Consider the following 21,791-nt stretch of genomic DNA (forward strand, 5'->3'; position numbering starts at 1 on the left):
AATTGACTGAGATGTGTGTATAAGTAATAATTTGACGTATATATCTGTGGATGATTATGTAAAAGTATATGACATTAATTAGGAGGTTGGTGGTGTTGGGGGTGGGGGTGGGGGGGGGGGGGGGGGGGGGGGGGGGAAGGGATTTGCTTTCCAACCAGCCAGTGAGCCTTTCTCACAATTTCCACATTTATAGATGCAGACAAGAGGTATTGTCACTGCTTCTAGGAGACAGGAATCCCTACCTCAAATGAGGACCCCAATGATGCTGCCATCCAGAGAAGGGAGCTCCCTTTAAACATACTTTTAAACCAGGAAAACTTTCATTTTCTACACCAGTCACATTTTTCTATTGAATTAGTTAATGAAAAATCATTTATTAAATGCTCACTACTTAACAGGCACTGGGGACATAAATGCATTGAACAACAAAGAGAAATACATATACATATATACATAATTGTATTTCAATTAAATTAGTTTTTTGTACATAAGCAATTCTAAAAAATATTTTTAAATCCTGTTCCCTGTCCCTTGGTTAAGAACTTACCCCTAACCCATGTGGGTAGAGCACCAGATCTGAAAGAAAAGGGTTCAGATCTAGCCTCTGCCCGTAGCACTACTTGTGTGACAATGAACAAGTTACATCACTACTATGGGTCTCAGTTTCCTTATCTGTAACTTGAGGGGGTTGGGCTAGATGACCTCTAAAGGTTTCTTCTAAATTGTAACCTTCTGTTATTCAAAGATTCTACTACATGCAAGTAGATTCTTACACCATGGTCCTCTTTGAAAATGAAGGACAAACACACAACATCCCTGAGGATGGAGAATATGGGTGGGCAAAAAAAAAGTGAGAAATAGTGAATAGAGAATCTTTGATCTTCAGAGGGCCATTTCCTTCCTACCTTAGTTCTATGAGCCTATTATGGTAAGGGAAGAGGCCGTGGGGGATAATGTTCCCTGTGAAGTAACTAATGACAGAATATAACAAAGGTCTTCATTAAAGGTGGCACATACTAGTTTATTTCTTTTTACCCCAAGAAGCCCAAGCATAACATTCTTCACTTTCTGTGGCAATGAAATAATGTTGTTTGATACTTAAATAAATTGGAAAAAAGGAATGAAGCACTATGAGGCACTTAGCATTCTTCAGTTATCACCTGGCTGCCCTACCTTGGGATAGCTTCATTAATCTCTAAGGTCTCCTCAAGCCTTTGTTCTCCACCTCATCACTGCCCTCTGCCCTCTGATTGGAGATACAACTCAGACATCTCCTCTTTTCTCACCTGACTGCATTTCCTTGGGATTTCATCTGCTCCTGCATTTGATATCAACCCCGCCCCCCCTTTTTTTGTATTTTGTCTTTCCCCATTAGATTGTAAGTTCTTGAGGGCAAAGTTTTTCTTTTTCCGTATTTGTATCCTCAGCAGTTAGCCTAGTGCCTGACACATAAAAGTAGGCACTTAACAAAAGTTTATTGACTATTGATTACTATGTGCTAAGCATGGTAGATACAAAGAGAAAAGTAAGACAGCCCCTGCTCTAAAAGAGCTCATAGTCTAATGGGAGAGAGAGCACATATGGAAAGTTTCAGTGATAAAGCAATGGTAATGACTCTTCTCTAATGTCATTTCCATTAATAAAATTATTTCAGTCTCTGATGCTGAACCATTTGACAGTGCCAAAAACTTAAGTGGCAAGAATTTTTTTTAAAGCAATCAGGGTTAAGTAACTTGCTCAAGGTTACATGGCCAGTTATTTCTGGGTGTGGTGCTAAGTATATGAGCCCGGATTTGAACCCCAGGTCATCCCGACACTGGAGCCGGCGCTCTTACTTGCTGAGTCACCTAGTCACCCCTGCAAGAATTTTTTTGAGAGAGGAAATCAGTACCTATGGCTTTTAGCACCTGCAGGAATGATTGCCAGGCAGTATCAACACTGGGCTGGAAGCATTGCCATGTCCAGGGCTCTCTCCATCAGAATCTAGGGGAAGATGATGATTGGTCTATAAGCATTTATTAACTACCTTCTATGTGACAGGCACTGTGCTAAGTGCTGCAAATACAAAGAAAGGCAAAAGACAGTTCCTGCCCACAAGGAGATCACAATCTAATGGGGAGACAGCTATGTATAAGCAATCCACATACAGAATCCAAAGAAGATATAGAGGGAAGGCACTAGAATTAAGGGATTGAGAATGTCTTCCTTAAAAGGCAGCATTTTAACTGGGATTTGAGTTCAGAATCTCTGGGAAGTGTAGGGTATGTTCAGGTTAAGGCAGTGGTGGTGGTTTGCCTTACCTGGCACATGGTTCCTTGCTACTTTAGTTAGGCTGACTAGCCTGTCCTGTGTGTCAGCTGATTTTCAAGAATTGTCATAGGTCAGGGTTTATCAGGGAAAAATGGACATGATTCTTGGACCAACTCTGAATCTGAATACTGATTTTGATATAATCCAACTGAATTTGAAGTTGGAATACCAGGAAATAACATCAAGACTGCCTAAAAATCATCAGTGAGGGGGCAGCCCATGTCACTTTTGCATATTTCTAATTGTTAGATGATTTGTCATATATAGCCTAAACCTATATTTCTTTAACTTCCTAATTCTCTCCACTGGCATCAAGCAAATCTAGACTTTCATAAATATACTAGCCCTTCAGATATTTAAAGATAACTATAATGTCTCAACTGAGTCTTCTTTTTCCCATACTTCCTCAGTTCTTTCAATGGATCCTCATGTAGGATAATCACAAAGCCTATGGCATCCTAGTCACTCTCCTCTGGATGTGTTCTAGGTTATTGACATTATTCCTAAACTGTGGTGCCCAGTACTAAATGCAATATACATAATAGTGACCAAGAAATGCATCATATGAATGGAAGATTGCCTCTTTCTGGACCTTGTGCCTTTCTATGATCTCACTAGTTTGTCTAGGAACCACATCACACCAGGCACAAGATGTCATGAAATTCCAGATGTTTGAAACACCAAGAACTCATTTTCATGGCAATTCCCTTCTAACCATGTTTTTCCCATCTTGTATTTGTGAGGTTGATTTTTTGAACCCAAGTAGAAAACTTTACATTTATTCCTTGAAAATGTAATTTTATTAGATTAGGCCCAATATTGTGACTTATCAAGACTCTTTGGGATTCTGTGTCTGGCATCCAACATGTTAGGTATGCTATCTACCTACATTGATGTCATTGATAAATAAGACTCTTTTAAAGTTGAAGCTGACCTATTTATTCATAACTATTCTGCAGGTTTAGTCATTCAGATCCACTTTATCTGTATTATTGTCTAGCTCACAACCTTTTAACAAGAACGACATGAGAGACTTTAGGGAAATGATCTACTGGAAATCTAGCTAAATATTTATCTAAAACCATTCTCCTGATCTACCAGTCCAGCTAACCTGTCAAAAATGAAATGAGGTTAGTCTCACGTGACCTGTTCTTACTAACACCATGCTGACTTTGAGATCACCACTTCTGGTCTTAATAAACATTCCATTAATAATACAATGCAGTGTTTTGCCAGGAATTAAGACCAAGGAATTAACCATTAGTTTTCAGGTTCTGTTCTCTTCTCTTTTGTGAAAATTAAGACAATATCTGCAGTTCTCTAGTCCTGTAACACCCCTCCCTTCCCTGTGATCTTTCAAAAACCATTGACAATAATTCAGTAATTAGATCTGCCCGTTTTTTTCCAGTGCCTTAGCAGGAAGTTTCATAGGTCCAGTAACTTGAACTCATTAAGAAAATACCCCCTGTTCTCTTACCGTTTCTTTACTTTTCTTGAGTACAGACTCCCTATTAGCCACTTTGGTTTGGTTCATCCCAGGCCAAAGGTTTTCCTTTTGTACAGAAAAATAGAAACAAAAGATTTGATCAGACCTATATTCTTTCTGTTGTCAGTAATCATTATCCCTTCCTTCACCCATCCCTTTCCATCTTAATAGAACTGTCACAAAAATCACAGAATTTTATTTTTTTGGTCTTTATTAATTTGTTTACTTCTAGTTTACAAGATTCATTACCACAATTCCTTGAGTTTCAAATTTTCTCTTCCGCGCCCTCCCTCCCCCCATGGCAGCATACAATCAAGTATAGTTTATGCAAATACTTTCACATTAGGCATTAGTCAGGTTATAAAGAAGGATTGTAACAGATGGAATGAAGAATGGGAAAGAGGAAACAAAACCAAACAAGAGAACGAAAAAGGGCAGGTAGTTTGCTACAATCTGGATTCAATCGCGGTTCTTTCTCTGGATGTAAACCTCTCTCTACATCATGAGTCTTTTGGGTTTGACTTATGTCTCTGGATTGCTGAGAAGAGTCCAGTTTATCAAAGTTGGTCCTCATGTATACATTGTGTCTGTAATTGTGTAATTGTGTACAAATTCCTCTTGGCTCTACTCTTCTCACTCAGCATCAGTTCATATAAGCCTCTCTAGGTAAATATGAAGTCCATCTGCTCCTCATTTCTTATTGCACAATGGTATTCCATAACATCATAACATGCATATGCCACAACTTGTTCAGTCATTCCCCAATTGATGGGCACCCCCTTAATTTCCAATTCTTTGCTACCACAAAAAGAGCTGCTATAAATATTTTTGTACATATGGGTCTGGTCAAAGGGTATGAAATTATTTATAGACCTTTGGGTATAATTCCAGATTGCTTTCCAGAATGGTTGGATCAGTTCACAACACCACCAGCAATACATTAGTGTTCCAATTTTTCCATATCCTCTCCAGCATTTGTCATTTTCCTGTTTTGTCATCTTAGCCAATCTGACAGGTGAGATGTGGTACCTCAGAGTTGTTTTGATTTGCATTTCTCTAATCAATAGTAATTTAGAGCATTTCTTCGTGTGCTTATAGATATCTTTAATTTTTTTCTCTGAAAACTGTTCATATCTTTTGACCATTTATCAATTGGGGAATGACTTATATTCTTATATATTTGGATCAATTCTCTGTATATTTTAGAAATGAGTCCTTTATCAGAAACATAGGTTGTAAAATTTTTTTCCCAATTTCCCACCTCCCTCTTAATCTTGGTTACATTGGCTTTGTTTGTACAGAAGCTTTTCAATTTAATGTAAACAAATTATCCATTTTGCATTTCATAATGCTCTCTAATTCTTGTTTAGTCATAAAGTATTTCCCTCTACACAAATCTGACAGGTAAACTATTCCTTGTTTTCCAGGATTGCTTATAGTATCAACATTTATACCTAGATCATGCACCCATTTAGACTTGATTTTGGTATATGGTGTTAGGTAATGGTCTATGCCCAGTTTCTGCCATACTATATTCCAGTTTTCCCAGCAGTTTTTGTCGAATAGTGAGTTCTTATCACAAAAACTGGGGTCTTTGGGTTTATCAAACAGTAGATTACTATAGTCATTGACTGATGAATCTCATGTGCCTAATCTATTCCATTGATCTACTGCTCTATTCCTCAGCCAGTACCAAGTAGTTTTGATGACTGCTGCTTTATAATACAGATTGAAATCTGGTATAGCTAGTCCACCTTCCCTAGCATTTCTTTTCATTAATTCCCTTGATATTCTGCACTGTTTATTCTTCCAAATGAATTTTGTTACTTTTTTTTTCTAGCTCTATAGTTTTTTTTTTGGTAAATTGATTGGTATTGCACTAAATATATAATTTAGTTTAGATAAAAATTGTCATTTTTATTATATTAGCTCAACCCAGCCATGAGCAACTGATATTTTTCCAATTAGTTAGATCTGACTTAATTTGTGTGAAAAGTATTTTGTACTTGTGATCATATAGGTCCTGGATTTGTTTTGGCAGATAGATTCCCAAATATTTTATAATGTCTACAGTTAACTTTAAATGGGATCTCTCTTTCTGTCTCTTGCTGTTGAATTTCATTGGAAATATAGAGGAATGCTGAGGATTTATGTGGGTTTATTTTATATCCTGCAACTTTGCCAAATTTATTTATTGTCTCAAGTAGTTTTTTACTTGATTCTCTAGGATTCTCTAAGTATATCATCATATCATCTGCAAAGAGTAATAGCTTGGTCTCTTCTTTGCCTAATTTAATTCCTTTGATTTCTTTTTCTTCTCTAATTGCTACTGCTAGCATTTCTAGTACCAGATTGAATAAGAGGGGTGATAGTGGACACCCTTGTTTCACCCCTGATCTTATGGGAAATGCTTCTAGCTTATCCCCATTATATATAATATTTGCTGATGGTTTTAAATAGATGCTATCTATTAATTTAAGGAAGGCTCCATTTATTCCCATACTTTCTAGTGTTTTTTAATAGGAATGGATGTTGTATTTTGTCAAAAGTCTTTTCTGCATCTATTGAGATAATCATGTGGTTTCTGCTAGTTTTATTGTTGATATGATCAATTATACTGATGGTTTTCCTAATATTAAGCCATGCTTGCATTCCTGGAACAAATCCAACTTGCCCCCCAAGTTGATGAAGCCTCCTCCCGGCCTGCCTCTGTGCAGCCGCTGCCTTCTGGGTCTGCTTCTGTGTCTGCCGGCTGCACCTTCTGGAACTGCCTCTGCAAAATCACAGAATTTTAAACCATCATCTAAACCAAACCAAACAAGGAAATGAATTGCCACTGTAGTATGTGCCAGTGAATTGCCATCTGGTCTCACCTGACAACCTCCAAGGGATTGGGGTAACCAACCTCCTCCAAGGACGGCCTATTCTACTCATGAATAGCTCTAATTGTTAGGAAATTTCCCTTAACATCCAGCCTAAACTTACTTCTTTGCATTTTCCACAATTGGTCCTGGTTCTGCCTGTTCAGTAAAACACAGCATCCAGATACTTGAAGATACCTATTCTGTTCCTCCTTCTATGGTCTTCTCTTTTCCAAGATAAATAGCACCCCTTTGAGAAGCAGTTCTGTTTCTCTGAACTTTGGGTGAAGACCTGGGTTCTAGTCCCATCTCAGACACTTACTAGCTATGGGACACTGAATAGCTCCTTAAACTCCATGTGCCTTCAATTCCTCATCTGAAAAAAGGAGAGTTAGATTCAGTAACTTATCAAGTCCCTTCCAATTCTAAATATGTGATCTTGTTTTCTGATCCTGATGTGACATGGACTCAAGGCCCACAATCTAGTTGACTTCCTCTGGACCTCCAACGAAGCAAAAATCCTTCCTAAAATAAGGTGTCTAGTACTAAAAAAATACTCTACTATAGGGGAAGACATGGCATAATGTTATAAAAAATACTGAAATTGGTAAAAAGGTGATCTGAGTTTGAAAAGCAGACTTTCAATCACTGTGGCCTTTCCAGCCTCAGTATCCTTCCTATTCTGTAAAATCAGAGGTTTGGTTTAATGATGTTCTTATTTGAAAGTTTATGACTCCTGAAGAGAGAAGAAAGAAGATAGTAGTGAGTTCTGTGTTGTGTCTATGTTTTCCCCTTTGAAACTGCAAATACAATTTTAGATTGTACTCAAAGCACCTTAGAGTCCAAAATGAGGGAGGTAAATGTACAATTAGATTTTTCCCAGATCAGAACATGACTGTAGAATTGTATTCAGTTCTGAATGCTAAATTTTAAGGAGAATTGACAAGTTGGAGTGTGTATAGGAAAGATCCTTCAAAATGGTAGGTAAACTCAAAACTACTTCATGAAAAGGTGAGTAGAGGGGACTGAAGTACATTTCAACAGAAGGAAAGATGAGTTGTTGTTATTGGAAGGGAGGGGAGGGGAGGGAAGATCAAGGGAAAGAGGATGGAATGTAATAACTATCTTCAAGCAAAAAATGAAAATTTAAAATATTCTAGACCATTAGAAAAATACATTAGACATCTGAGCAGGACGGAATACAGAAGGACTAACTAACACCTTATTATTGCTGGAAACCATGCTTCTCTTAATGGAGCCCAAGATTATATTACTGTTTTGATTGCTACACCATATTACTTTCTCATATGGAGCTTGCATTCTACTAAGAACCCCAGGTCTTTTTTCAAACATCTACCATCTAGCCCCATGTTCCTCATTTTCTAACTTGAGGATTTTAGTTTTTTGGAAATTTTATCTTTATTCCTATTGTTCACCTCTATAAATTCATCCCATTATCAAGATCTTTTTTGAATCCTGTCTCTACCATCTGATGTTTTTAACTGTCCCTCCCAGCTTTCTGTCCTCAGAAGATTTGATGAGCATGTAATACAGCTTAGGGTCAAGTACAGATCCCTAGGGCATTCCCCTAGAGACAAGTTGACATTGAATAACAATTACTCTTTGAGTCCAGCCATTCAAATAATTCCAAATTTCTCCAAATCTCTTACCATCTGGTCTGTGTCTATCTTTTCCACAAGAATAATATGCATGATATACTTTATCAGAGTGCTTGCCAAAATCTAGGTCAATATATTGACACCTTTCCCAATGTGTAGAATTCATTTTTTCTTCTTATCCACTTCTCTGGATCTTTATCTTCCTTCAAGACTATGCCCACTTCCTCCACTATGAAAACTTCAACCCAGTTGCTAATGTTCTTTCCCCTATTCAAATTACCTTATTTTAGTTATCTGCCTTCCCAATGCACATTGCATCATCTAATAAAATGTAAGTTCCTTGAGCACAGGGTCTACTGAATTTTTGTCTTCATAACCCCACTGCCTGACACAGTTCCTTGCACATAGTGGGTACATAGAAAATGTTAGAGTAAAAGGGAAAACTCTTGAGCCTAAGTTAGTTGATTAGATTTCTAGTCATTGCCGAGTTGTCAAGTTATGGAAGCCCTGGAAGGATATGCTGGGAATGTTTCTTCTCATTGTTGGAGTAGGATGAGTGAAAACTGACAAAGGGGGTGGTCCCACTCAGCTTCCAGAGCTGAAGTTTGTTTAGAGTTTGGGTTTTCTGCTTTCCCATTTTGTCACCAGGTTGCATGTGCATTCACTTAATAAGCACCAAATTTTGCTTTTCAGTTTGTGTATCTGTGGCATGGCCCCAAATGCTATACTTCCTCAAGGAGCCCACAAAATTATAGTCTCTGAGGAAAAATAATTAGAATCATAAAGCTCAGAAGTACACATCCTTTCTTCTACTTGGCAAGAAAACAGCCATGCCACTAAGAAGGAATGACTTTGCCAGCTCTGCCTCTAACCACTAACATTTACTTATTCCACTCTCTAGGCCTAGATGGTTTAGCACCACTGGTAAGAAAAACAGTGCCAGCCATGCCTGTGCTCACCAGAGTGACTGGGCACAGTGTATGGCTTATACCAGCTTCCCCAGGACAGTTTCACTCAAATTAGCACTAGAATAACACAGATAATACCTGTTATTTTTGTAGGTAACAACCAATTGATTTCTTCTTCACAACTTGAATGCAATCTAGTGAAGATAATTTCTTCTTTGTACATGTGTCTCAAAACATCATTTTAAATGAAGTTCATTTATATTCCTCAAGATTCCACAACTCCATAATGGTTAATTCCTTGGGATGTTGCAATTGACCAGCTACTGCTAATAATAAATAATAATGAGTGTCTATATAGCTCTTTAATATCTGCAAAGCACTTTACATATGTTATCTCATTTGATTTTCACAAAAAGTTTCCAGAAGCTGAGATCTTAACCATATGATATGATATGTCATTCCAGTTCACTTAACAGCTTTCAGTATCTGTTCACTTTTTTCTCCATTCACTTCAGTTCCAATTCTACAAGTATTTATTAAATATGTAAGTATTAAACACAAAAAGTACTACTGTATACTCACCTCGCCATCTCACCTACCTTCCCGCACATGTTCTATGACCCAGTAACACCAGTTTCCTTGCTTTTCCTCCAATGAAACACTTCCGTCTCTTAGCTCTGGTTATTTTCTCTGAACATCCCTAGAATGTTCTCCCTCCTCATTTCTGCCTCCTGGCTTCCTTCAAGTCCCAGCCAATGTCCTGCCTTCTACAGAATCTCACCCAATTCCAGTGCCTTCTCTCCTCTGATTATTTCCTTTGTTTAGAGCTTGTTTTTATGTTCTCTCCCTCATTCGATTGTGAGCTCCTTGAAGGCACGGGCTGCCTTTTGCCTTTCTCTGTATCCCTATGGCTTAGCACATTGCCTGGAACACAGTAGGTGCTTAATACTTATTGACAGACTACCAGACAGTGTGCTAGAATATGGTGACATGAAGATCAAAATAAAATAGTTCCTGCCTTCAAGGAACTTCCACTCAGCTGAAAATTTACAATCTACTGAAGGATGCAACATTGGACAAAGAGGAAGAAAATGCAAGGATCACTGTAGGTGCATATTGACTTAGAAAACCACACATTAACATTATCTATATTTTATGATATTTTTTGTTTATTTTTTCAAATATTTCACATTTATATTTATTCTGGCCCAGGACATATTGAGGAGTCTTGTGGACACTTTCAGGTCTTGTATTTTATCCCTGTGCTTCGCTATATAGTATTTGGAGGTTAAAAAATACTTTGAAGAAAATCTAGCTCAAATCTGTAATTTTACCAATGATCGAATGGAGCCTCAAAAACATAAAGCCAGAGCTAGCATTCTAGCTCCCTATATATGTCTGATGCTTTTTCTGCTATGCCACATAAATACATAACAGGGCCTGCGTTCAAACCTGGTTCTCTGACTCTGAGTCTCTATATCATTGTCTTTTTCTGACTAGGCTTTAAAGGGCTTTATTTTAAGGCTTTATTACCTTAAGCTGACCTTTTCCCTCCTTTTTAAATATGTCACATATCATTCTACAGTTCTTTGCAGTCAGGCCTTTATTTAATTTTAAGTTTAAAAAAAGGACTTCACTAGCATTTCTAATAAATACTGAAATCAAGATGGTGATTTTTAAAAAGTACTCTCTGAACTTTTTGGACAATAATAGACTAACCTAATGAATTGGGAAAGAGGGAGGAAGGTCACTGGTTTAACTTTTAAGCTTATTATTTTTATTTCTCAGATAACAATTTAAAAAAATCATTCTGTCCCTTCTACTAATCCCGCTTCCACCAAGACTATGGATGACTGACCTTGGCTCCTTTTGAATTGAAGCAAGAGCTCTCCTGTTGGCTTGGACAAGGCAACTACATAGACTTGAATAATAATATGATTTCTAAAATCTCTTCCAATCCCAGGAATTCATAAGCTCTAGCCATATGTATGGAAAATCATGGGATTCAAGTAGGTATTAGCTACTGATTGCCCTCAGCATACCTTTGGAATGGACCAGTATAATGAAAATTTCACTACTTGCTATGGTGATTAGCGCACCAATTTCACTTGAAGTGGCAGCCCTGTGACCTATTAAAGTTATTTATTTTCATGGTTTTTCATCCCTATCACTTTTTGGAAGCAAAAATACCTGCTAAAATATGAGATATTTTTCAACTAAGCCCTCCAGTGAAATCTTTCTCTGATGCTATGTAGGGCTGTCAAAATGATCCTAGGTCTTTGAAGTCAGTAGAGTTCTGACAGATTATATCAACACAGAGAGACTTTGTGTCAGAGCCCAGTGAGTGATTGACTCTACTTTCCAAGTAGTGGTCAAGCTAAATAAAAGTCATTAGGTGATTTGGTTTTTTAGCCACGGCAGATCATGAAACCATTTACTAAGGTGCAAAGTTTTGGTCTATAGCAATGAATAATCCAATATGAGAGTGGTTTTGTCAAAGAATCAACAATTTCCAGAAGATGGTGAGTCTGATTAGATTTTTATCATTTACTTGAATATAGACTTAGATCCTGTTTGTCAAGGTTGCAGATGAGAAAGAGCTATGAGTAAATACCTGATAAGAGAGTCAGGATCTAAAAAGGTCACAAGGTCAGAATATTGGGAATAGCTATCAGCTTCTCAAGCCTTTTCTTGAAGCTAACCATCCCTATTCCTTTCAATCAATTCTCACAAGGAATGACCTAGAGTTCCTTCATCATCCTGCTTATTTTCTTCTGAACAGGTTGTTAATGTCCTTCCCAAAATGTGATATGCAGAACTGAACATAGTATTCCAAGATGTGTACTGACCAGGGAAAAGTACAAAGAGACTACCACATTCTTATTTCTGGCCAATATGCTTCTCTTAGTGAAACCTAGTATGTCTCCAGGTTTCTTGGCTGTCACACCCCACTCATATTGAGCTTGAAATCCACTAAAACCCCTTGGTCTTTTCTCTAATGAGCTGTTATCTACCTATGCCTTTCCCACATTGTGAGGTTTATTTTTTTTCCAACTCAAATCTACACAAGGAAGGAGTGATACTTGAATCTTAAGTTCATTTTTTTCTGGTCAAAGGAAGGAATATACACATACACATATAGAATTGGGTATGGAAATACTTTTCAGTCAGCAGAGAAATAAACAGAAGAATAAAAGGAAAGGTAGATTAAGAGAGGGACTATTCAGAAGCAAAACAAACTCTTAAAGATGGGGTAGGAAAAAAGAGCAGGAAAAGAATAAGAGATAAGGAGAGAAATACGCAATTAGCTATCGGGACTGTGAATGGGTTGAACTCATCCATAAAACAAAATTGACAAATAAGATGGATTCAAATGCAAAATGCAACAATATCTTTAAAAAAAACACACAAAACCAAAAAATAGAGTTAAAAGAAAAGTCTGGAGTAAAATTCATTGTGTTTCCTCAGAAGTTGAAAAAAAGAGCGTAATCATCATGATCTAAGAGAAAACAACATCAGAAATAAATGTAATTAAAATAGATAAATAGGGAAACTACATTTTATTACAGGGTACCATGGAAAGAATGAATACTAAACATATTTGCACCAGATGACATAAGCATCTAAATTCTTCAAGGAAAAGATAAATGAGTTATAGGGAGAAATAAATAATAATACAACAATAATAGTGGGGAACCTCAATTTACCCCTCCAAAACCTAAAAAAATCTAAACAAAAAAGACATGAGTAGAATTCCAGCAAGTTAGATGTGATGGGTATCTGGAAAATATATTTCAGCTATGGATGCATGACAACTTCACAAAAAATGACCATGTATTAAGGCATAAAACCTCACAAACAAATACAGAGAAACAGAAATACTAAATGCATTTTCTATTGACCAATCACAATGCAGTAGCAATTATATTAAATAAAAGGCCTTTAAAGCAGTTAAAAATTCATTAGAAATGAAATAACTTAATCCTAAAGAATGCATGGGTCAAAAATAATTTATAGAAATATTTAATAATTTCATTGAAATGACAACAATAATAAGACAGCATATCAACAATTTGGGGATGCAGCCAAAGCAGTACTTAGGAGAAATTTTATCTCTAAATATTTTCATCAATAAAAGAGAAAAGAACAGAATGATGAAGTGGACATTTAGCTAAAATAACAACAAATTAAATCCCCCCAATTAAGTATCAACATAGAAATCCTGAAAATCAAAGAAGAGATTAATGAAATGGAAAGAGAAAATTGAATTAATAAATAAAACTATGATCTGTTTAAAAACAGAAAACAGAAAATAGATAAGCCACCAGCTAACTTGATTTAAAAAGAAAAACAATTTCCATTATTAAAAATGAAAAGGGTGAATTCATGACCAATGAAGAAGAAATACAGCAATTACTATGTACTATTTTGCCCAACTATATGACAATAAAATTGACACTAAGTGAAATGAATGAATGTTTACAAATATCCAGATTGTTCAGATGAACAGAACAGGAAACAAAATACTTAAATAACTCTATCTTAGAAAAATAAATTGAGCAAACCATAAATGAATTCCCAAAGAAAAAATTCCCAGGACCAGATGGATTTAGAGTTTATTCTACCAAACATTTAAAGAACAATTAGTTACAATAATCAACTGTTTGAAAAAAAAATAAGTAAAGGAATACTACCAAATTCCTATATCATTTGATACAGAAATTGCAATAAGGAAAAGGAATAAGCATGAACAAAGAGGAAATAAAGTTATCACTTTTTATAAATGATATTTTTATAAATAAATGTCAAGATGGTTTACTTAGAGAACTCAACAAAGTCAACTAAAAAAACTAATTAAAACAACCTCAGCAAAGGTGAAGGATAGAATAGAAAAAAAACCCACAAATCATCTATATTTCTATATATTAACAACAAAATCCAGCAGGAAGAGATAGAAAAAGAAATTCCATTTAAAAAACTACAGACAAAATAAAGTACTTGGGAATTTACCTGTGCCAAGAAACACACAGCAACTATATGAACACATTAATAAAATACTCTTTACACTAATACTAATCTAAATAACTGGAAAATTATTAATTATTCATGGGTAGGCTAAGCCAATATAACAAAAAATATATTATCTAAATTAAATTACTTATTGCCAGACTACCCAAACATAACTTTACAGATCTAGAAAGAATAGGAACAAAAGATCAAGAATATAAAGAGAATTAATAGGATAAAAGGCAAGAAGGAAGGGAGCTTAAGAGCAAACTATACTACAAAGGCATAATCATCAAAACATTTTGCTCCTGGGTAAGAAACAGATTGATCAGTGAAATTAGTGAGATACACAGTATATAAAAGCAAATAAGCACAATAGCCTAGTGTTTGGTCAACCCCAAAATCCCAGTTGTTGAGGTAAGAACTCACTATTCAACAAAAACTGTTTGGATCATTGGAAAGTAATCTAGCAGAAACTAGATATAAACAACATTTTATGACATATGCAAAGGTAATCTCCAAATGGATATGCAATTCAGGCATAAAGGATAAAATCATAAATAAAATTAGAGGAGCATAGAAGAAATTACCTGTCAGACTTATAGATGTGGAAGAGTTTATGATCAAATAAGAATTAAAGAGGTACAAAGGAGGTAAAATGGAAAATGTTGATTACATAAAATTCAAAAGTTTTTGCACAAACAAAATCAATACAACTAAAATTTAGAAGAGAAGCAGGATATTGAGAGGAGAAGAAATTTCTTCCCTTTATAAATGGGGAAACTGGAGCCCAAAGAAAGTGACTTGTATGAAGTCATACACAGAGGAAATAGAAGAGTTGAGATTCAAATCTAGTCTTTCCACTATACAACATTGCACCCATATTGTAGTAAATAACTGAAATGACTAGTTTTAAAAGAGAGCCTTCTTTCAAGTATTAAGTGATTCTTCAGGGGTCTTTGGGGCACTATTTCTAATGTTTTGTTGCCCCCTTTATGCTTTGCAGGAAACTCAAGGTTTTTTTCTTTTTTTTTCAGGGTTCTATGGGCAGCTACAGACATTTTGTCCCCCCCATTACAGTGATCCTCAGAGAAACATGGCCCATGGCAACTCCTGCAATATGGTGCCTTCCTTTGAAGACTGCCTTGTCCCTGCATCCATGGGCCAGGCAGGGTTCGACGTTTTCCACAGAGCTTTTTCAGCTCATTCTGGCATTACAGGTCTGTTTAACATTGCTGGCTTAGAAACCATGGGCAAAATATCAGAAGAGGGAATTTCCCTTTATTTGTACCATTTATTTTCCCATTATTTGTATTTTACCAGGAACTCCTCACTTCTCTTCCATCCACCTTTAAATTTATCCTGCATGCTAATGTTGCTTAGGGGTATTGTTGGCTGAGCAGCCCCCATTGTGAAGCAACCCCTCATCACCAATGGCTTCCTCTTCTCTCTTCCAGTGTATGATCTACCATCAGGTCCCACTGGCATTTTTGGAGACTCTCTACGAAATGGACCTGAAGATGCCACCTTTCTTCAGATCAGCGCTGTGGATCGCTGTCCCAGTCAGCTCTCTTCTGTCTATACTGAAGGCTAAAAGCCACCCAAGCATCTAATGCTCATCCCCAAACCCTCTGCTTTAAATCCAGTTCACCTTCATCCCAGTCAGGACCCTAAGTGCCCAGGTTTACAAAGCCCAGGAGCACAGAAGGATCCTTGCAGAAGAGGAATGGGAGATGTGAGCCCTCACCAAGCCTTCAGAAGCCTTTCTCCTTCTGTTTGATGAGTCACATGACAACCCCAACTATCTTTTCAAAGGGAATTCAAAGACTAAATGAGAAAGTAGTTGTTGTTGGGAGACTTTTCACAGGGAACCACTGAAATCATGAAAGAAAAGAATGCAGGCTTGGTTTGGTGATGATCCTCTTTTCACACAAGGACATTGAGGCACAGTACAGGCCTCTGAAGGTACAGAACTATGCCAGGCACATGGCTCTGTGGTGCTTCTGCAGCTAAGCAAAGCCAAACATAAAAGGGAAAAAAAAGTAAGAGCTTCTGACAGATGCCTTTGGTGGCACCACCTCCCAAAGGCCCTCCAGGGATGCCCCCTGGCCCCAGAATCTTCAGCAAACTTGATTCAACTCTCCCATTTTATACCCACAGGCTTACCAGTAGATCGCTTTTTGATATTTCTCTAATTACATTATTTTATGCAGTGAATAAAAAGAATCTGCCAAGTACAGTGACTTGAAAGACAATTTACTTTTATCCCAGTCAATTCTTCCACTTGTAAGAATTAGGGTACCTTTTTGTCACTTAAAAGAATAAAAAACAAACAAAAAACCCAACAACTTTCCTGTGGCCTGTTTCTGGCAAGGCCAAATAAATAAAGCACTCCTACTTTTATTTCCCCATCCTTTAAAATCCTGCCCACACAGACCCAGCAATACTTGGGAATACTTTGATCTTTCAGTTTTGTGGTTTGCAGAAGATGAGTGACTGAATTAGAATAGCTGTGCTCCTCCAGTACTAAATGCAAGGTCTTAGAGATGATTTAATTCAGTAAGATTTGGGCCTCCTACTTCAAGGAGCTTGTGCCAAGAGAAGGGCTACAAACTGATAACTTAAATCCTATTTTGGTCCGCTGGCCAAGTGAGAGAGACATTAGCAGGCCTTTAGCTAGATGAGGCAGAGTTTAGGGGAGCTGGGAGGAAGGTTTCAGATGTGGCATCTGTATAGGAGGAACCAAATTGGGGACTGAGGTGAACAGCTACTCTGTAAATACTGTCCTCCCTCCTCTTCTAGCCTGGTACTGTTCTCTTTGCTTTTCCTTTTCCCCTTCTTACCATCTCTTCCCTGCCTGTCTCCTCCTGCACAACCCCAGCTTAGGCCCAGGCCACTTTATCTCTAATACCCATTTACTAGCTTTGGAGAGAACTGGTGAGAAACCAGTTGAAAGTGAAAACAGAGGAAGTTTGAGACATGGAATACAGATTAGGGGATGGGAGAGACATGGGAAGCCACCATTTCTGAAATGCTAGCTTGGAAGCCCAGAATTTAAATTTTACCCTACCTTAGACATAAATTTCAAGACTAGTTGGAAAGCCACTATTATATCTTTTTAAAAATAACAAATTCTGGGGCATAAGACTATCAAAATGTTCAAAATACACTAAAGGACATTTTGATACCATTATATTTAAAAATCAAAGCTACCTTTCTTTTTTTAATTTATGATAGCAGAAAGGAAATAACCTCATTAGCAAAGTTATTAATAGGACAATAAAGAAATTTGATGTTATGCCTAAAATCATGGGTAATGACAAATACTGCTGAGAGACTCCTGAACTTCAGTAGTAAATCTTTTCCCACAGGATTCTGAAGTTCAGTCCCAATATTAAGCCCAATGATGAGTTGAGAGAAGAACACATGTGTCAGTCTATAATAGGGGTGTCAAACACATAGCCCACAAGCTCCATTGCAGCAATACCCCCAAGTGGACCTGAACCAGATTAAATTCTAACTGGGAAATATTTAATAAAATGAAAAAAAATTATAATATAATATAGATTTTACTCTGTTGTTTTCTAAGTCAATATGTGACCTGTAGGGATCCTCATTCATGGTTTAGTGGCCTGTTTCAATTTGAGTTTGATACCACTGTTCCACACTATGGACCCAGGTGAAAATAGGTTAACTTCTCTGTACACAAATTGGTCCTACTATAAGAAAAACCAGTAAATAAAGATTCAAACTTAAAAGTCCTTAATTGGGGAGCAATAATTTTGTTTTACATAAAGTTAGTCCAGTACATTTAAAATATAATTTAAAAACAAAAACTTAAATTGCACATTCAGGAGCCTATAAATCAATAAGTCAGCAAGCATTTATTAAGAACTTACTATAGGTTCCAGGTACTAGGTCAGGTACTGAGAATTCAAAGACAAAAACAAAACAAATGTACCAAGACATTTTGTACACTTGTATGGTGAAAACTCTTTAGTTTAAATCATCCTGATATTTGATCCTCTGTCAAACTCAGGCTAAAAAAAAAGAAAACTGCTTTAGACTCTTCAGAGATAATCAATTAATTCTGAACTCTGAAGCATGTATGACTTACTCAAAGTACATACAATTTATTCATATAGAGAAAGGAGGAAAAGGACTGTGTTGGGTGAAACAGTTCAAAGATTGGTGATATTACCAATTAATCTCACTGTCACATCATGTGACTATGATATTAATCCTAACATAGAAAGGGGGCTAGGGTGAAGTAGAAAAATTCAAGGCTGATTATCAGCGATCTTTTCTAAAAGATGGCATCCCATACTCACTAATAGTTGGCCACCTTATGAAGACATACTTGGTTCTCTGACCACAGGTGTCATTTCTAGCTCTTCCTTAGGCATGGTCATGCCCATCACTGGCACCTACTTGGAGTAGAAGTGCATAGAGAGGCTCTGTAAGCAGTAATAGCTTATACCATCGCCCACCTCTCCCTACTTCTATTGCATTTATGGCATGCGTCATCATATAGGTACTGCAGGAGGGGCCACAGGCAATGAAATCAGGTGATTCCATGGTTAGAGTGCTTGACCTGGAGTCAGGAAGACATGAGTTCAAATCTGGTTTTAAACATTTGCTAGCTGTGTAACAGTAGGCAAAACATTTAAGCTCTGCCTCAGTTTCTTTATGCAGAAAATGGACATTAAAAATAGCAACCTCCCTGCCAGGGCTGTCGTGAAGAGAGAATGAGATAATGTTGTAGTCTTTACAAACCTTAAAGTGCTTTATAATGCTAGTACTATTGTTATATTCATAGAATCTTAGAAGACTGTCTTTCAGAAAAGATTTTTAAGGCATCTAGTTCATTTGCAGATGAACACACTGAGGCCCAGAAACATAAAGTGACTTGCCTGAGGTCACATAAGTAATTAGTGGCAAAGTCAAGACTTGAACTGAGGTCTTCTTACTCCTGGGCTAGGGTTCTTTCCACAATACCACAGATGGCAAGCCCAACCTGTAAAACCTCCTTCTTTCACTGTCTCTGTTCTTGCTTCACCCCCACAATATATCATTTGATAAATGGGAAGAGAAGAGTGAAGTGCCAAAATCTCACCGATATACAACTCTCCTTGTCCTCCCTCACCAGGGATCCAAGTCTCAGTCCTGTTTTAGATGTACTTAAGTACCTGCAGGAATTTTGTGTATGTGCTTTCATTATTATTCTGGTACTATTGTAAGCCTACTTCTGGAAATTGTTCTCTATCCATTTTTAGCTTGTTATGTAACTTTTCTGAAATATCTGAATGGGGATTGTCTATTCCAGTTTTTTTTTTGTCTTTTCTCTCTCTTTTTTAAAAGAGGTGCTTGTGAAAACACACATACACATAGTTCAATGCCAGTTATCTGATGGTATTAAAGCAACATGCCTGAAGACATTTTGTTTGCTGCATTGTCTTACTTCTCAAAAGGGATTATATCCAAAAGGTTGTTATAGTTTAGATTCAGATCCACTATGATCTAAATCTTCAACAGCCCTTTATTTACCTCCCTTTACCTTCTTTGTCAAGGATCACAGAGGTAACTATGGTTGGAAAAGGACCTCTCTACTGGAGTACAATGGTGATCCCACTTTTGGGGTTAGGGATGGCTAATTATGAGAAAATCAAACGAGCTTCGTCATAAGACCAGTTTCTCAAGGGGGGAAATATTGCCCTCATCTGCCCAAGACCATTATTTTATCTTGATTGCCTTGAAGGTTTGGAAATAATGACTTTATGCATCATTTAGGATTTTTTTCTCCCTCTTTCAACTATGTTGTCTATTTGCAGCATTTCTTTTAAATGGCACTTTTGATTATTGGTATGGAATTTGTGTAGTTATTTTTTTTTCTATGAACAACTATAGCAGAGAGACACACATTGGAAAATAATAGTATGTGCAAAAGAAAAGAAAAGATTTATTTTGTACAGACAGCAAAGCATCCTGTGTAATGTTGCTTACACAAAGCACTTTGGAAGAAAAGAAGTGGAAATCTGTTTTCCATAACTCATACAGACTCTTGTACATAGTTACATATGCTCACATATAGATATGAACTGCATATATCATACTGTATATCAGGCTGATTCAATTCTAGTGCCACATCTGGTGCCTATTGTCATAAATCTTTTAAAGAATTAGGTACTTTTTTCTATTAATATGTATAGTTTTGTGATTTGTCACAGTTATGTTTCATATAATCATAAGTTATTTTGTCTTGTTACATGAAGTCCTTTTTTATGTCAAAGGTAAAATGAAGGGTTTGTGCACTTGGTACAAAATAAAACTGGAAATGTATAACAACCCCAGCATGGTGGAAATTGTCCTTTGGGGTGTCCTTGCTAGCACAACTGGCTCAGCTATTGTTTTGTTTTAGGTTTTCTGTTTGTTTGTTTTTTTTGCCATTAGGCTCTGGCATATTAGAGCTGGCTAGTATAATTAGAAGCAGATAAGTGGGGGGAGGGGAGGAGTACCTCCAAGGGCAGTTTTTAAATACCATGTTGCTTTAGGCCAAGGTCGAAGCCTGGATTCAATTATAGATATGAGAGGAAGAAATGACAGTAAAAACGTGTGTCTCTCTAAATCTTTTACATGTTGGGACTGCCCATAAATAAAACATGAAGTTTGGTTTTGTCAGACTTAATTAAAGCTCGTATACATGTTTTATTGGTTATTCTATTAATCCGCTTCCCAAAGTAGTTAAATGTGTGCAGGGCCTTAAGGCTTAAAGGTCTCTCAGACATGATTTTATATACTGATATCATGCTTTGAAAAAGTCCAGAAAGCTTGACATTCAAGGTGAAAAGATTTCTGTGTGCTCCTGACTGAAGCTATGGACCTTTTCATTTACTTTCACCCTGGGGCATTGCTTAGCAAGACAGAAGTGTTGGATTGCTACTGTGTCCTGAATATCCCCATTAGAAGTGGTCTGATTTTTTCCAGTCTACAATGTGACATCTTGCAGAACTGCTGGTTAGCTCTCTCCCAAACTACTCTTCAAGTAAGGATGTCAGAAACATTTTTTTTAATCAAACAGAAATATTTTCGAAAACAATACAAATAAATGAGGGGAATCCAGCATAAATGCTGACCATTATCATAGAAAGCACTCTTAGAAAACTGCCCATGTTCTAGCTTCTGGGGCATCATTTTTTAGAGTATGGTAGAGTATAAAACTATTTAAGATGGCTAACAGAGACTATGGCTATAATTGATTTATGAATAGAGCTCCTAGTTCAGCTTACTAAATGTAGCAGCAAGCACCCCAGAATCCTCAGGGTTTGCTGCCAACACAGGTTCTTGGATCTGCTTTGATAAAGGAAAGCAACTCAAAATGGGTTAACAAGCTTACTTTAATCAGTCAGATATGTATCATTCACCTAGTTCAGGGGAAAAAGGTCAGCACCCCAAACTTCAAAGTATACAGACAGAATTATCAAGACAAAAACAGATCAATTAGACAGATTTCCAAACTGTCCAACCATTACATCCATACCAAACAACATCTGGGTTTCAAAGCTGGGGGGGGCCCTCTGGACAACGGCTTTCCAGAGTTTCA

The 21,791-nt window shown here is 36.9% G+C and overlaps 1 protein-coding gene across 2 annotated transcripts in view; it reads left to right on the plus strand.

Moving 5' to 3' along the window:
- Positions 1-20,536, plus strand: part of GLIS3 (GLIS family zinc finger 3) — a 606,152-nt gene extending 585,616 nt beyond the window's left edge. For both annotated transcript variants that reach the window (XM_069090791.1, XM_069090792.1), the window contains 2 exons: positions 15,229-15,411; positions 15,649-20,536. In XM_069090791.1, coding sequence (XP_068946892.1) covers positions 15,229-15,411; positions 15,649-15,785 — 320 coding nt within the window. In that variant the 3' untranslated portion in view covers positions 15,786-20,536. The remainder of the gene's footprint in view (positions 1-15,228; positions 15,412-15,648) is intronic.
- Positions 20,537-21,791: the final 1,255 nt, after the last annotated feature.

The sequence above is a fragment of the Petaurus breviceps genome, unplaced genomic scaffold (assembly GCF_028583685.1).
Source record: "Petaurus breviceps papuanus isolate PSGF00001 unplaced genomic scaffold, PetGlider_PUasm1.0 187, whole genome shotgun sequence".
Classification (NCBI taxonomy): domain Eukaryota; kingdom Metazoa; phylum Chordata; class Mammalia; order Diprotodontia; family Petauridae; genus Petaurus; species Petaurus breviceps.